This window comes from Hoplias malabaricus, chromosome X2 (genome assembly GCF_029633855.1).
Source record: "Hoplias malabaricus isolate fHopMal1 chromosome X2, fHopMal1.hap1, whole genome shotgun sequence".
NCBI classification, from domain to species: domain Eukaryota; kingdom Metazoa; phylum Chordata; class Actinopteri; order Characiformes; family Erythrinidae; genus Hoplias; species Hoplias malabaricus.
The window spans coordinates 52,818,007-52,834,131 of record NC_089819.1 but is presented as its reverse complement, the minus strand read 5'-3'; the positions used below and the strand labels follow the sequence as shown (position 1 = coordinate 52,834,131).

At 39.9% G+C, this 16,125-nt stretch overlaps 1 protein-coding gene across 1 annotated transcript; it reads right to left on the bottom strand.

Annotated features, from left to right (window-relative positions):
* Positions 1-561: 561 nt before the first annotated feature.
* Positions 562-15,365, bottom strand: LOC136676897 (B-cadherin-like). The gene is made up of 16 exons (XM_066654179.1): positions 15,208-15,365; positions 14,484-14,598; positions 9,811-10,067; positions 5,832-5,972; positions 5,282-5,437; positions 5,015-5,156; positions 4,750-4,922; positions 4,496-4,624; positions 4,183-4,368; positions 3,846-4,090; positions 3,120-3,262; positions 2,812-3,036; positions 2,416-2,634; positions 2,078-2,208; positions 1,841-1,984; positions 562-1,160 (listed from the first exon to the last, which is right to left on the bottom strand). The coding sequence occupies exons 1-16, from the start codon at positions 15,256-15,258 to the stop codon at positions 957-959; spliced, it is 2,661 nt and encodes an 886-aa protein (XP_066510276.1). The 5' UTR covers positions 15,259-15,365; the 3' UTR covers positions 562-956.
* Positions 15,366-16,125: the final 760 nt, after the last annotated feature.

The following is a 16,125-nucleotide window of genomic DNA, read 5'->3' as shown; positions in this document are numbered from 1 at the left end:
TTATATTTCATATTTTATAAGGTCTGGCTGATAAACGTGCTGTATGTGAGAGCTATAACTCAGTCTCTCCCCTGTTCTGATTTTAATGATCCGGAGATCTGGCCTTTTTTCTTCTAAAGTTAATGTTAAAGAGAAAAACTGCGCAGATGTAACTCGATTAACTCGTCAGAAAGTCCCCACCCCTTTTGCTCACCTAAAATAGCGTCATCATACGTCATCGAAGTGCACACTTCAAGAAAGTAGGGCTTATTGTAAAAATTGGGACGGGAAAGGCTATAGTCCCGAACAGATTTGGAGATTTAGAAATCCCGGCCGGACGCATTTTTTAGGTCCCGAAAAGAGGACATGTCAGGTGAAAAGAGGCCGTCTGGTCACCCTACTCAAAGGTGTCCGTGTGTGTGTGTGTGTTGCCCTGTGATGGCCCCTCCAGGGTGTATTCCTGCCTTGATTCGGGGTAGGCTCGCAGATAATGAATGAATGAATGCAAGAGTGCATCCAAGCACCCATAGGAATCCATTGGTAAATGCACAAGGATTCAGCTTTAAAGCAGGGGTGGGGGGGGAATATATATAAAAAGACAAATGGCAAGCATTTATTTCGTATAAAAGAAATGCATATACAACTTACAAATGTCTACATAGAAAGGTTCAAGGAAAAATGAACAGGAAATTCTTGTACAAGAACAGCTACAAATTATGTGCCTGACAAAAATTCATGAAGCATTAACTGATTGCTTTGATTTTTTTCATTTGTACCTCAGTGTTTTGAAAAGCAAACATAAGATTAGCCATTATTAAATTCAAGAGGACTGTCACAAAAAATAAAATAAATGCCTATAACGCTGCTCCAAAGTCATATGACGTCCATAAAACTGTCCCATATTGTAGTTATCCATCAGTACAAACAACTGATGCCAACTCAGCCATTTAACGCGTTCACACCCATTTATTTACAGCTCAGTTCTCTCCTCCTCCGTACATGTCAGCAAGCTTCTTGAAGCGCGGACCCCATTCGCTAATGCAGTCGTAGTCCTGGTCTCCGGAGCTGGAAGAGTTGAGGGAGCTAAGACTGCCGGCCTCTGATCCACCTCCCTCGTAGTCAAACACCAGCAGCGAGTCGTAGGGGGGAGCCGTGGGGTCATTGTCCGCTGCCTTAAGATTCTGCAACACAGGTATGCAACAGTCAGTGCTATATATTCACATAGTTCTCCAAGTTCACCAAGTGTAATTTGTCAAGTTGCTCATGCAAATCTCAGAGCTGAAGTAAATAAAAGTCCACAGAATATAGTTGTCTCTCCCAACTCCTAAGACTGAATCATACTGAATGAAATGTGAATAAATGTCAGACGTTAAATAGATTTCTTCATTTCACAATAAAGATTTAACACTAGCTAAATGCATTTGACTGATAAACATTACAGGATCTTCACCAAATGGGGAAAGAACAGACCACAATTTAGGAAACACCTTTGTTTGTATCTGCTTTTGGAGACTCAAGCACCACGTGAAGTAAAAAAGAAAATACTTCTGAGGTTTGTCAGAAAATGCTGTAATTGCTGTGGAGTAAAAAATAAAAATGCCACAGTTTTGCTGCAATTTCATGTGTAAAATCATCCATTAATGATGCATTCTAATTAATTTATTTCCAAAAACCTGTGCTCATTGTCTAATAAATCTCAATAAATACACCAATGTCTACATAACGCTAACTATGCTAGTTAAAGAAGACTGTTATATTGTGGCCTACAACATACACAAACATCCATCTTGATTGTTACTTTCAATTCTGCTACACGTTTTCCTAAAGCAGGTCTCAGTCCTCACGGCCCTCTCAGACTTACATCATCAATGAAGTTACCGATCTCGTCAGGGTTGGCAGGGCGTGGCCGGTACTGTGGCGCAGGCATAAAGGTTGGAGCCACATCGTTACGGAACACATCAGGACGGTTGTCCAGGCCTCTGTGCAGCACACTTAAGTCATAGTCCTGTGCACATGAAACATCACCAGAACACGATGAGACCACTGAAAGAAGCCAGTAAACAAACAAAGCAGGAAAAACAACATTCAGTGAACAAACCTGATCGTCCTCTCCACCACCCTCCTCGTCGTAGCAGTAGATGTTGTCCCTGGTATCGTCCTCACCAAGCAGCGGCTCACTCTTCACCCCAGTCCTCCTCCTTATGAACAGAAGCAGCAGGAGGACCAGCACTGCGTGGAGAGCACAACATTGGCTTTTTATTTCAAATGTGAACCTTAAATTTCTCTTAAATCAAAATGCTACTAAACAGAATACTGCACAAACATGTTCTGTATTTAAAAAGCCATTTACAGTGCGTCTTGAGGGTTCCACCTCAGGGATAATTCTTTCTGACTGTGAATGCATAATTACACATGGTGAAATATAGAATAACTTACATAGCAGAGCCAAGATAGCCCCCAGAATTCCAAGAATGGCAGGCAGATCAAAACCCGCTGCGAGCTTGTCTGAGCAACGCACATCTGAGCCAGTGCAATCACACACCGTGGCCTCCACGGTGTTGTCCTGATACATGAGAGCGTTGTCATATACCCTCAGATGAACGTTGTAAATTCCGCTTTGCAGTGCAGTCTTGAGCGTGAGTAAAATTGCAGTTCCTACACAAAAAGGGAAAATAAAATTCACACACAAATCAGCCATAATTCATTTAAATTTTAAGAAAAAGGGTTCTAACTGATCTAGGCTATAGACATTCCATTCCATAGACATCCCCCCCCCCCCCCAATCACAAGCAGTAAAACAGAAGTAAAATTGGATGGGACGAAGGAACATACCATTTGGATCCATCTTAGCAGTCCAGTTGTTCTTGCTATCGTCCCGGAGTTCCACTTTGAAAGGGGCAGCAAAGCGAGGCCCATCATTATCACTCACAGACAGCACCTTTGTCTCTGGATCCTTATTGCACAATTGAATCACTCTATCGTCAATAACGGGATAGTTGTCATTCACATCCTCCAAAGTAATCAGAAGGGTTCCTGTACCAGTGGCTGGAACGGCATCTGCAAACAAGTAAAAAGCCTGTTAGGAGAAGCTGCATCATCAGATATTTTCTTCAAAATGGAGCATGAGGAAAAAGAATTACCATTGTCCACGGCAAGGACCCGAGCTTGGTATTTGCCATCTTTCACAAAAGGAGACTCTCTATCCATGGGGCTCTTCACTTTGATCACCCCAGTGTCTTCTTCAACACTCAACCAACCAGAAGAATCAGGGGACAGACGATACCTGCAATGTACAGCAACAACTCACTATGTCAGAGCTAGATAGTACAGTAAAAATAAAAGGCCAAAACTCCACCACAGTCTGGAGAGCACTGACCAAACCAAATCTAAGTTTTTGTCACATACAGAGTTATACACGGTACAACTTGCAGTGAAACGCTTTGATGATTGTCCACACATTAACAAAAATATTAGTTAAGGAATGGAAAATAAAAGATAACAAATATAGACATTAATAATAAGCTAAAAAGAATTTAAGCTAAAACTGTACAACTATAAAAGTGTATAAAATACGGTAAGAAAGTGAATCAAGATAGAAACTTTAAAACAAACATACCCAATGTGACGTTAGAAATCTTAGTGACAGTTTGTTAGAACGTTAGAGTGCATTAGTGACATTATTCATTATGTGCCTTATCCACATTTTGTAAGTCAAGCCCAAGAACTCTTATTGATATGGTATTTGATCAAGCAAAAAAAACCTGAAATGCCTTTAACACTGTACCTCAAATGATCTGCGAATAATTTTAAATTTGATTAAGATTTTGGCTGCAACCAAATCTGGCTTAAATCAAAAGGTGTCTTACTTCACAGTCTGAGTCCTCGCTGTGTCTGGATCAGTGGCGGTGTACACAGTCAGCTGAGAACCAACAGCTGTATCTTCAGGTACAGAAATCTCTTTCACCTGTGGATCAAACACTGGAGCTTCATTCACATCCAGGACGTTCACAGTGACTGTGGCAGTGGACGTGGGCATGGGTTTAGCAAAAGGAACGTCGTTCTCCACAACCACCAACAGAGTGTACTTTGGGTTTGCCTCAAAGTCCAGAGGCTGGAGGAACACAGAAGAAAAGCCAGTGAACTCAAGAACTAAGACGCCCCAGGGTTTATTCAGCTGACAGTTTGAAGTGGTGTCAGTGCTACCTTAACAGTGGTAATGATGCCCTCCTGTTTGTTTGGTCCTGTGCTAACGTTAAAAACTCCACCCTGGTTGCCTTGAACGATCCTGAACTTGGCTGTCCAGGCAGCGGACTGAGGTTCATCTCCATCAGTCACCGCCATCTTCACCACCACAGCTCCGACTTTATTCTCTGGGACAGAGGCGTCGTACTGAAAGACAAAAAACACTCTACTCGGTTTGAACTCACACAGAGGAGCCCGACAGGACACAATATTGGATTCCTGAGCAGATAAACGTACAGAAATATTTTAGAATGTGTGTCGTTAAATGTCTTACCGAGGTCTTGTCCAATTTGGGGGCATTGTCGTTGCTGTCAGTTACGGTAATAATAGCTTTTGCAAAGGCTGTGAGGCCAGTACCCGCCAAATCTGCAGCTTGAATCTCCAAGGTGTATTGAGGATAGTTCTGGAAAATTCAATAATCACAATCGGGGAGGTTCATTTATTTTTGCATTCCCCATCAACTCAACTTTCACCCATCAAAGTGCTTTGGTAAGTCTGGCAAGAGAGGAACATCTGTTAAATACTCACCTCTCTGTCCAGACCATCAGTTTGGACCCTGATCGCACCAGTCACTGGATTAATGTCGAACATGTTTGGACTCGGCTCTACTGGATTCTGACTGATGATGGAGTATCTGATATCAGCATTGTCTGTGGTAGGGTCATCTGCATCAGTGGCTGTGACCTTCATGAACTCATACCCTACAAAGTGGGGAGGGGGGTTAGTTTTTTAAAAAGAGAATGTTCTCTCCAATTCTTAAGTAGCAGTTGCGCTGTGTGGACATTAAAGATACCTTTAGGTGAGGCTTCTGGAACCTCGCCCAAGAAAGTGTCTTGGGCGAAAACAGGCTTATTGTCATTCATATCAATAACATTAACAATAATTTCCATGGGAGATTCCCCTTCTCCTTCATCTGCAACAGCGTGGGCCTGAAGCTGGAGTAGACAAAAAAAGAAAAGTGAAATATATTTGCTGATTTCTCATCTCCAATTCAAACTGTTCTAACAAGATAAAAAGGACAAATACCACTTAACTCATCATCAGGACCGAAATCACTTACCACATAATTAGCTTTGGTCTCTCTGTCTAGAGGTGCTGTGACAGAGAACCAGCCATTTTTTCTGTTTATGGTGAAAAGTCCCACTGGAGGCAGGTCTGCTCCTTCCCCAGTGATGCTGTACGTGATCGTAACTTCCTTAGACTTACTGGATTTGATCTGAATAGTGAGACAGTGTAATACAAAACATAGTAGTTATAGGGATGTTTTACTGCTAGGGCGGTGTGATGTGGCCAAAATTGATATCACTATGTGTTTTATTTCAGTTGATAAAATAAATTTCCAATATCAATATAAAAGCTACAGAAAAACTGCCAAGAAATGCCCACTACAGCTGTGTGTACCTACAAAACTGGAATGAATTTGAAAAATGAATTTGCCAAGCCTATGAAACCTCCTCCTATAAATCTACATAATATTTTATAAATAAAGCCACCACCTCTGGAATAAAAAGAACGTTGCACTATAGTTCTTATCTGTATTTATAATTTAACTACACATCTTTAATATAAACACACACATACACTCAAAATTTAGCTGCAACTATACACACCTGCACCATCTGTTTGGGGAACGGTCCTCTGTCATTTTCTGGAAAATTGATTGGTGGAACAATCCAATGTCTCTTTATCCTCTTCGACCCCCCTGAAGACTTTGGAAACTCCAGAACTGGCAGAGCTGAGGGAGATTCACTCTGAGGAAGAAACCAAATGCGTCTCCAATTATTATTCCGGTTTGTGTGGTTCTCTTTTTTTTAACTGCACTTTTAGCAAAGTCACAGACATAACGTTAATTTGTGACCTTATCTAACTCTCAAAATATCTAGCATGTACAAGTACAGATATGCACATCCTCCTACCTTTCCTGTGACAAGCTAAAGATCTCCACAGAAAAAAACTCTGATTGATGCACAAAGTAAATACTACTCAGATGCCATTGCTGAGTCTGTGTGCAAGGCATGCAGCACCATGTCTCTAGAGAAACTGTTACATCTTACTTATTTTCAGCCACATACTCTGAGCCCACTAGTAGACAGAGTCTCTGATAGTCTCTGTTTCACCTTACCTAGTACAGATAAAGTCCTGATTCTTGGTGATTTTAATATCCATGTTTGCTGTCCTTCTAAACCACTGGTCAGGGAATTTTCACAACTTATCGATTCTTTTAACCTGACTCAGTCCATTATTGGTCCTACACATGTGCAAAGCCATACTCTGGATCTTGTTTTGTCCTTTGGTTTTTCAGTAAGCAATTTAGAAATTATAGATATATGTTGGTCTGATCATAGATCTGTCCTGTTTGACCTTCTAATTCCATGCTCTTCTCCTACAAGTACTCTGCCTGTTTATCATTGTACACGCTCCATCACACCCCATATAGCCAGTCAGTTTTCTGCCGCCTATGTAACCTCTCCTTCAGCTTGTATTATGGAAAATCCCTCTTTCGGCACTAATACTGATGAGCTGACTGATCTGTTTAATTCTACTTGCATTGGTATTATTGATCAAATTGCTCCACTTAAAAGTAGAAGATTTAAAGTAAAGGTTCAGCCATGGTTCAACAGTGTTACTCGTGCACTCAGACAGCAATGTAGGAAAGCAGAACGCAAATGGAAGAAAGATAGACTCCAAATCTCCTATCAAATTCTTAATGAATGTCTGAATAATTATCAGCATGCGGTAAAAGCAGCCAGAGCTAAATACTTTGCCGATACCATTGCCAAGCATTCTCACCGTCCTAAAGTTCTCTTTAACACAATTAAAACGATACTGCACCCTCCCGCTTCACCCATGCTTGATGCAAACTCTGATCTATGTGATAAATTTACAAGGTTTTTCATTTCCAAAACCGACTGTTTACGGACACTTAACTTTTCTCCAGCACCTGGCTCCTCTGTTCTACCTATGCGTTCTGCATTCCTAAGTCAGTTTGAGCCCATGTCATTGTTGGATCTCACCGATTTAATTCTGCATATGAGACCAACCACTTGCTCCCTGGATGCCTTCCCCACGCCGCTTCTTAGAGATGTGCTGTCTTCAGTTGGCCCAAGTATATTCTCCATAATAAACAGCAGTCTCATTAATGGTATTGTGCCTTCTTGTTTTAAACATGCAGTTGTTCAGCCTCTTTTAAAAAAGCCTGGCCTAGATCCATCAGTCCTCAATAACTTTAGACCAATCTCTAAGCTACCTTTCTTGTCAAAAGTCTTGGAGAAGGTTGTCTTTCATCAATTTTCTTCTTTTTTAGACAAACATAATATCTTAGACACATTTCAGTCAGGTTTTAGAGCACACCACAGTACCGAGTCTGCTCTTCTTAAAGTATTGAGTATTGAAATTACATACTCCTAGCAGTTGATTCAGGAAAGTGTGTTGTTTTAATTCTCCTGGACCTAAGTGCAGCCTTTGACACAGTTAACCACACCATCCTGTTAGATCGCTTGTTGTCTGATGTTGGCATCCAGGATCTTGCGTTGAAGTGGTTTGCCTCCTACTTAGAAAATCGAACTTTTTCTGTTAATATAGGACAGTCTTCCTCTTCCTCTCCTGCATCTCTTACTTGTGGTGTACCTCAGGGCTCTATCTTGGGACCCATCCTCTTTTCCCTGTACATGCTTCCTCTGGGGTCAATCTTTCAAAAATATAATGTTTCATATCATTGTTATGCCAATGACACACAGTTTTATCTTCCGCTGAAATCAGGAGAGAATTGTTCACTAAAACTCATGTTGGATTGTTTGAGGGACGTGGAGTGCTGGATGTCTAAAAACTTTCTCAAACTGAACCAAGACAAGACAGATGTGATCATTTTCGGAAATTCCCACTTGACCCCCACCATGGCCAATGAACTGGGGCGTTTGTCATCTAATATACACAGCCAAGTAAAAAACCTTGGTTTCATCATTGACACCGATCTTACATTTGAAAAGCAAATAAGCACTGTTGTGAAAGGTAGTTTCTTTCAACTCCGTCATATAGCTAAATCTAAGAGAATACTGTCTTTTAAAGACCTGGAAACAGTTATACATGCTTTTATCTCCTCCCGTATCGATTATTGTAATTCTCTGTACCTGGGTATATCTCAATCGAGCCTTTCACGATTGCAACTGGTCCAAAATGCAGCTGCAAGGCTTTTGACCGGTACTAAGAAAATCGAGAGAATTACCCCTGCAGCAGGTAGTGTCGCAGTCACACAGCTCCAGGGGCCTGGAGGTTGTGGGTTCGATTCCCGCTCCAGATGACTGTCTGTGAGGAGTTGGTGTGTTCTCCCCGTGTCCGCGTGGGTTTCCTCCGGGTGCTCCGGTTTCCTCCCACAGTCCAAAAACACACGTTGCAGGTGGATTGGCGACTCAAAAAAAGTGTCCGTGTGTGTGTGTGTCTGTGTTGCCCTGTGAAGGACTGGCGCCCCCTCCAGGGTGTATTCCTGCCTTGCGCCCAATGATTCCAGGTAGGCTCTGGACCCCCGCGACCCTGAATTGGATAAGCGGTTACAGATAATGAATGAATGAATGAATGAATGAATGAATGTTTGTTTTCAAAGCTGTCCATGGCCTGGCTCCGAAATATATTTCGGATCTTCTTTGCTTTCGATCTACCTCACGTGCCCTACGTTCCTCTGACAAATTGCTTTTAGACACCCCTCGCTCTCGGTTGAAGTTCAAAGGAGATTGGGCTTTTGCTGTAGCCGCTCCAAGACTTTGGAACAGTCTCCCACTCTTTATAAAGCAATCCCCTACAGTAGTAAATTTTAAGTCCAATTTGAAAACCTATTTATTTTCTCTGGCCTTTGGGTCCTTTTAAATTACTTTAGCCATTTGTCTCTGCCTTGGTTTATGTTGTCTTGTTATCAGTATTTTTCTCCACAACGTTTTATTGTTGGATTCTTTTATTTGTTTTATTTCTTTTACATGTATGTTTTATAATTTTATCTGGTTTGTTTTGTTAGTTGATTTTTATTGTGCAGCACTTTGGCTGACATTCACTGTCTTTTTAAATGTGCTATATAAATAAACTTGACTTGACTTGATATCTTCAGTGCACAAACCTGGCCTGGATTCTGCCTGCTGAATTCTGATTGGCTATTTGTACATCTGCTTATATGCACTTTTGCATCATTCTTCTACTGGCTCTGTACTGCTCCAACGTGCATTCTTCTAGGTGTCATGCCAAAACAGCAGATTTAATTTCCTGCATTAGTAGGCAGTTCTTTGTCCCATTAGGTGGCAACGCGAGACTACATCTTACTATACCAATTAATTGTATAGTATCTGTTTGTATTTAGCCTCAAACAGTCAGAAAAATGAATATTACACTGACCCTTAGGGACTACATACACTACTTTCATGTTAGATGAAAATCAGGCAAGATTCCAGACCAAGTAAAACATTCAAGACAAGGGAATAAATGACAGGCCAAATATGGATGAAAGGTCCTGAGACCCTGTTTCTGAAGAGAAACCACTCGAGCCAAAGCATCAAGGAGTTCTACAATTCCTAATGTGTCCAGTAGAGGTCAGGCTCGTCAATGGCATACCTGTGCAGGCCCAAATGAGTCTGTCTCTTCTTGCTGCTCAAGGTGGTGGTGATTTTCCTTCTGCTCATGTTCCACTCGCACAAACGCCGTGTGTCTCTTGCCACTGGAGTCCCAAGCATGGACAGTAAACACCTTATGGCCATCATGAAGAGTGACCTGTCTCTTCAGTTTCACCATGCCATCAGTGTCCACTTGAAACCTTTTGTCAGCAGAATCAAAGACTGTCCTCCTCCTAGCAGTGCAGTCATCGAATACAACTGAATGAAAATAAAATATATAAATGTTAAATATGACGAGACCATCTATTTGACAGTCTTAAAACAAAAAATTAACCGTTTTTCAAAATCATATTAAAAATCAAGTCAATTTGTTAAAGATGGACAAACATGAAAAACTAAGTAGTGCCTGAATCACACTGTATATGCTGCTACAACCTGCACCTAAAATTACACTTTGTCAAGACGACAGTAACACAGTCAACACTGAACCCAACCTTACACAGTAACAAATACAGATTTTCATAAACACACAGTCTGGTCTGATGGCCACTCCACACAGTCAAAATAAGCAGTGCACCACAGTGATAGCTTTAAGTGCTTTCAGAGCTTTCATGAGGAAACAGATAGCGAAAACATTTGCAGGAACCTGAGAGGAGCACGCAGCCTCTAGAAAGCAGCCAGAGATCAGTGATATTCCTCCACAATAAGAGGAGTTCTATTAATTATTAGGATCATGATATAAACACTCTTCTGAAACACTTATTTGACAACCCCATGGATAGCCATAATGTAGTCTAAATATAAATGTCCTCTTCATCCATTTTACTCTGCAGTAGATAAAAATGTGTGCATTTTTCCTACCTGCTGCTAGAAATGTTGTTCCAAAAAAGACTTGTGATACCTGACTTTGATCTCAATTTTGTCTTCTAGTTCATTTAACCCTGCCCAACCCAGCCTCAGTCAATTTTTTAATAAAAAGTGTAAAACGTTTATTTCTCTCATCTATAATTTACTATTTAGCAGTCCATCTGTGTTGAAGAAATCCATGTATAATTTGTATATATTCTTACAATTAAGTGCTCATTCTCGTTGTGTTAAATCCCTAATTGTGGGTGTTAAGAGAAAGGACTGACTTTATTTTATATATAACATTGAGATCTGATTTTGTTTCCTGAGACAATGAGAGGCTAATCTTACCAAACAGTGTCAGAAAAGCTACCAACAATTAAGAGGGTAACACTGGTCAATCAACAGTTTAATCTGTCTTCTTAAAAATAAGGGGATTGATTGTGTCCACAAACTTAAACAGACTGAAATAACGTAATGAAACTTTAATAGAAGATGAGAGGATTTAATGTGGCTCATATATCCAAAAGAAACAACAACAAAATCTTTGATTATGATCAGAGCACACGTATCAGTGAAAACCTGTAGAAACAGGCAGGTTAGAGAAATAACGAAACTTAATGTTAACTCTTGACAGTGGAAAGTACCAACGCAGAAGTAAAATGACATACTCCAGTTCAGAAGAACTTGACTCATTCTAACACAAATCGACTAAGATATCAAGCCTCTACATGTCGAGCTCAGTAAGTGCACAGCCATTCATATGCAAGTTAAAACTGGCTGAGAACAAAGCCTTGATGGAAAGCCACATCAAATCCAAAATGAAACTTTTTTTTCTTTAAACAGGAACAACATGAGTCACTTTATCAAACAAATTCACTTATCAAAAACCCAAATACATTACAACTAGGACAAGTATTTCTCTTATTTAATACTTTTCAGCTATTATCAACATTACATTTGACCTTAGAAGACACATCCAAGCTCACTTGTGTTTTTAATGCTGAAATAAACATCAGTATTGTTGTAGCAGGTGTAGCAGACATGCTAGCTCACTTCGTGTATTGTATGTAGCAACAAGAAGCCTTCTAATGCTGACCTTGCTAACCGGAAAAAGCTTAAATTATTAGCCAAGATTAAACAGATTTCCACTTAATGTTTGAAAAGTAACAACAGCACAAGCTCAAAAACATCAGCTGAGGTGGGTGTGGAATGTAGTTTGTATGATTAAAGCGTCTAATAAATTCAAAAATAAACGGCTTTCGACAACAGACACCACAGAACAAGACCTCTCCCCCATTCAGGCACAAAAAGGTTTTAAAGAGTGTCCAACACACCACATCCCTCCAAACCAATCCGGAATATTTATCTGGAGAAGTTTTTTTATTTTATTTTTCTATTTGAACATGAATGTTTTAGACTCATCAGCTGGTGTGTTTTAAAAAGTGGAGATATCTTGGTCATACCACATTCCTAAAGGGAGATATTGAGAGTAGTGATGTGTCGGTCGCGAACGAACCGGTTCAAAGAGCCGGCTCTTGTAAGTGAACGATGAGAGACGGTTCCTGTCTAAGACCGAGCCATTTTTTTTCTAAGGCTTGTCATTCAACCAATCAGAGAACAACAAGCAAACTCCTACCCTCCGAGCTGAGACACTTGGACACTTCTGCCTTCCAAAAAATATATTAAGAATATGTTAAATCAGTTAAATGTTTGTTGACAGTTGTGGTTGTTTTAATCACTACCGTTGAATGCTGCTGTTTTGCACTTTAGAGACTATTTGTTTATTTTATTTCCCAGAAATGGATGATTATTTAATTTAATAAGCTATTTTGTAATACCTACCTTTTGGGTTCCATTGGCTATATTTCAGAGTTTTCAAGTGATTTTTGTATTAAGGTGTTTAAATAAAAAATTAAAGTTATTTATAATTTAAAGTTATTATTTAAAGTTATTTATACAATTGAATGTGTGAGTGCAATCAGTGAGTTATTACAAGACAGCCATAAAAACAATTGGCCATTGCAACACTATTTATTTTTAATATTGGACAGTAATATTTTGTCCATATAGTCATGTAAAATGTAGGTAATATTGTTCTGTACCAGTGGAAATAAGTGGTAAAACAAAGAGCCATTTAGGAGCCGTTTTTCCTACCTGCTGCTAAAAATGTTGGTCCAAAAACAACTTGCGATACCCGACTTTGATCTCAATTTTGTCTTCTAGTTCATTTAACCCTGCCCAACCCAGCCTCAGTCAATTCTTTAATAAAAAGTGTAAAACGTTTATTTCACTCATCTATAATTGACTATTTAGCAGTCCATCTGTGTTGAGGAAATCCATGTATAATTTGTTTGTATATATTCTTACAATTAAGTGCTCATTCTCATTGTGTTAAATTGTGGGTGTTAAGAGGAAGGACTGACTTTATTTTATATATAACATTAAGATCAGATTTTGTTTCCTGAGACAATGAGAGGCTAATCTTACCAAACAGTGTCAGAAAAGCTACCAACAATTAAGAGGGTAACACTGGTCAATCAACAGTTTAATCTGTCTTCTTAAAAATAAGGGGATTGAATGTGTCCACAAACTAAAACAGACTGAAACAATGTAATGAAACTTTAATAAAAGATGAGAGGATTTAATGTGGCTCATACATCCACAAGAAACAACAACAAAATCTTTGATTATGATCAGAGCACACGTATCAGTGAAAACCTGTAGAAGCAGGCAGGTTAGAGAAATAACGAAACTTAATGTTAACCCTTGACAGTGGAAAGTACCAACGCAGAAGTAAAACGAAAAGCATTGTACAGCGGCTCATGTTCAAACCTGTATTTCTACACAAACTGAAACCCAGAATCACTGATAGAGCTACAGAAGGTGAAACCATCCACCTGAGGGAGCCACGTTAACATAAACACCTGAAGAGGCCTAATGACGTACTCGGGTTCAGAAGAACTTGACTCATTCTAACACAAATGGACATAGACACCAAACCTCTACATGTTGAGCTCGGTAAGAGCACCGCCCTTCATATGCAAGTTAAAAAAAGCTGGCTGAGAACAAAGCCTTGAGCAACACATTTTTCTGACTGGAAAGTGGTCTGCTGTGCTTCCTGAATGTACAAAACCAAATATGTCTGGACAAACAGTTCAGTCCAAGACTCTAATTTCATTTTAGGATATTGTCTTTTGTGGCTGCTAATTTTTCATGACAATTTAATCCACTTTGGAGGGGGGGGCAGCATTTAACTATCGTTAAAATGTCAATTTAGGCACAGCATTGGACAAGTATTTCATTTATTTAATACTTTTCAGCTATAATCAACAGCAGTTTCAACAGCAGACATGCTAGCCCACTTCGTGTATTGTATGTAGCAACAAGAAGCCTTCTAATGCTGACCTTGCTAACTGGAAAAATTTTAATTACTAGTCACGCTTAATCAGCTTTCCAATTAAAGTTTGAAAGTAACAATAGCACAGGGTTTAAAAAAATACTAGCTGAGATGTGTGTAAAATGCAGTTTGTATGATTAAAGCGTCTAATTAATTAAAAAATAAACGGCATTCGACAACAGACACCACAGAACAAGAACAGAGACCTCACCCCCATTCAGGCACAAAAAGGTTTTAAAGAGTGTCCAACACACCACATCCCTCCAAACCAATCCGGAATATTTATCTGGAGAAGTTTTTTTATTTTATTTTTCTATTTGAACATGAATGTTTTAGACTCATCAGCTGATGTGTTTTAAAAAGTGGAGATATCTTGGTCACACCACATTTCTAAAGGGAGATATTGAGAGAGGGAGTTGTGATTGTACCTCTGCCGAGTCGACTCCCGCTGTGAAGGTGTTTTCTGTGCACTGTGAAAACGTACAGCTCGGAATCAAAGCCAGGTGAACATGGCGGAAACTCATCCGCAGCAGACGACAGTACCTTGATGAGAGGGGGAAACACCTTCAGTTACTTTCTCAAGCACAGGGACATGTTAATTATACAGAGTTTTAAAGTGTGTGGAATATATTTTAGAGTGAAATTAGCTTTGTAAGTTTTCTCTTATTTTCCTTGGACAAATACAGCCGACACGTCGAAGTTTTTCGTTCCAAAAGGCACTTTCAAGACCTTTATGTTTAACCCCGTTTATACAGGCTGATTTGGTGGATTTTTACAGGTTCAAGAACTAGCCTTTCATTGCTACAACAGTATTAATGTTAGCTTTATTAGAGAAATAAAAGGAATTCTTCAGGTCGTCATTTTTAAGAAAAATAGGTAGACAGTGTGGCAAACATTAAAGTGACATCTGTTGGTTGTATGGACTACTTACTAGAAATGGCCAATATATAAACCGCTTAAATGCGGTTACTTTTCCTTTAAAATGAAGGACTTACTTTCAGGTTTTCACGCGCATTGAGTACCGCTCTGTCACTAGTATATGCGCACTAAAATCTGACGTGCGGCTAGTTTAACCGTTATTTCTCAAACGGCGGCTGGATTAACCGCAGTGTAACGTGCAGGCGATAATTAAAAAAGTTAAAGCTAACTTACCTGCAGTAAAACGATAAGAACTCCCACCCGTACAATGCTGAAAGGCTCCATTAAAGAAACCCCGAATCTAATCCGGTTAAAAGTTACTCCCAAGTGCGAATGTCCTGTGATTGAAACTCTCCTCAGCGATAAATGGAGGAAGCACAGGTAAACGTTTGGTATTTTCGAGAAGTGACGCAGACAGGTGACCCCGCCCATCCGCTTAAACGTTGGCCAAATATGGACTCGGGTCTCCAGTCTCCGTCCCCTAATTGATGAAGTCTTCAGGTAAATATCTCCAGGATACTCGATACTCTCACCAGGTGAGGCGTGAACCTGAAGAAAGTGCAAGCACACAGCAGACAAACTTCAGTCAGTGTCGACATACAGACCCTCCCTCCACTCTTCTCCACAGACCTCTAAAGACCATCCAAGGAAGGTTTCTGCATGACACCAAAACCTGAACCCAGAGCGCTCTGCAAACGTCTTAAATCTGTCCTTTACGTAGTTTAAGTAGTAACCTTCTTTTCCATAAAGCACAGCTCACTCAGAGGCTCTAAGCTCCTGTTTGCTGTGGAGAGAGACCTGAAAGACTCTATTCACATCAGCACTCGGACAGAGCCCACAGGGCTCAGCAGCACTGAGCAAATCAAAGACATTGTACCCTCCCCCAGTGATGGATCCACACATTCAGCACAGAGATGCATCATATCATAACTTCCTAAGCTTTTAAGCACTATTAAGACACGCATGAAAATATCTCAATCTAAACACTTAATGACTTCAACATGCATTAATAGATGGAAATACTGCAGCCAGACAAAACTTTTAAATGACCACCTTGTTTCTACACTCATTGTTCATTTTATCAGTCCCATTGACCATATGTATACTGGGGAAATGTCTAATCCTCAGAGGATTATTATTATTTTAAATAAT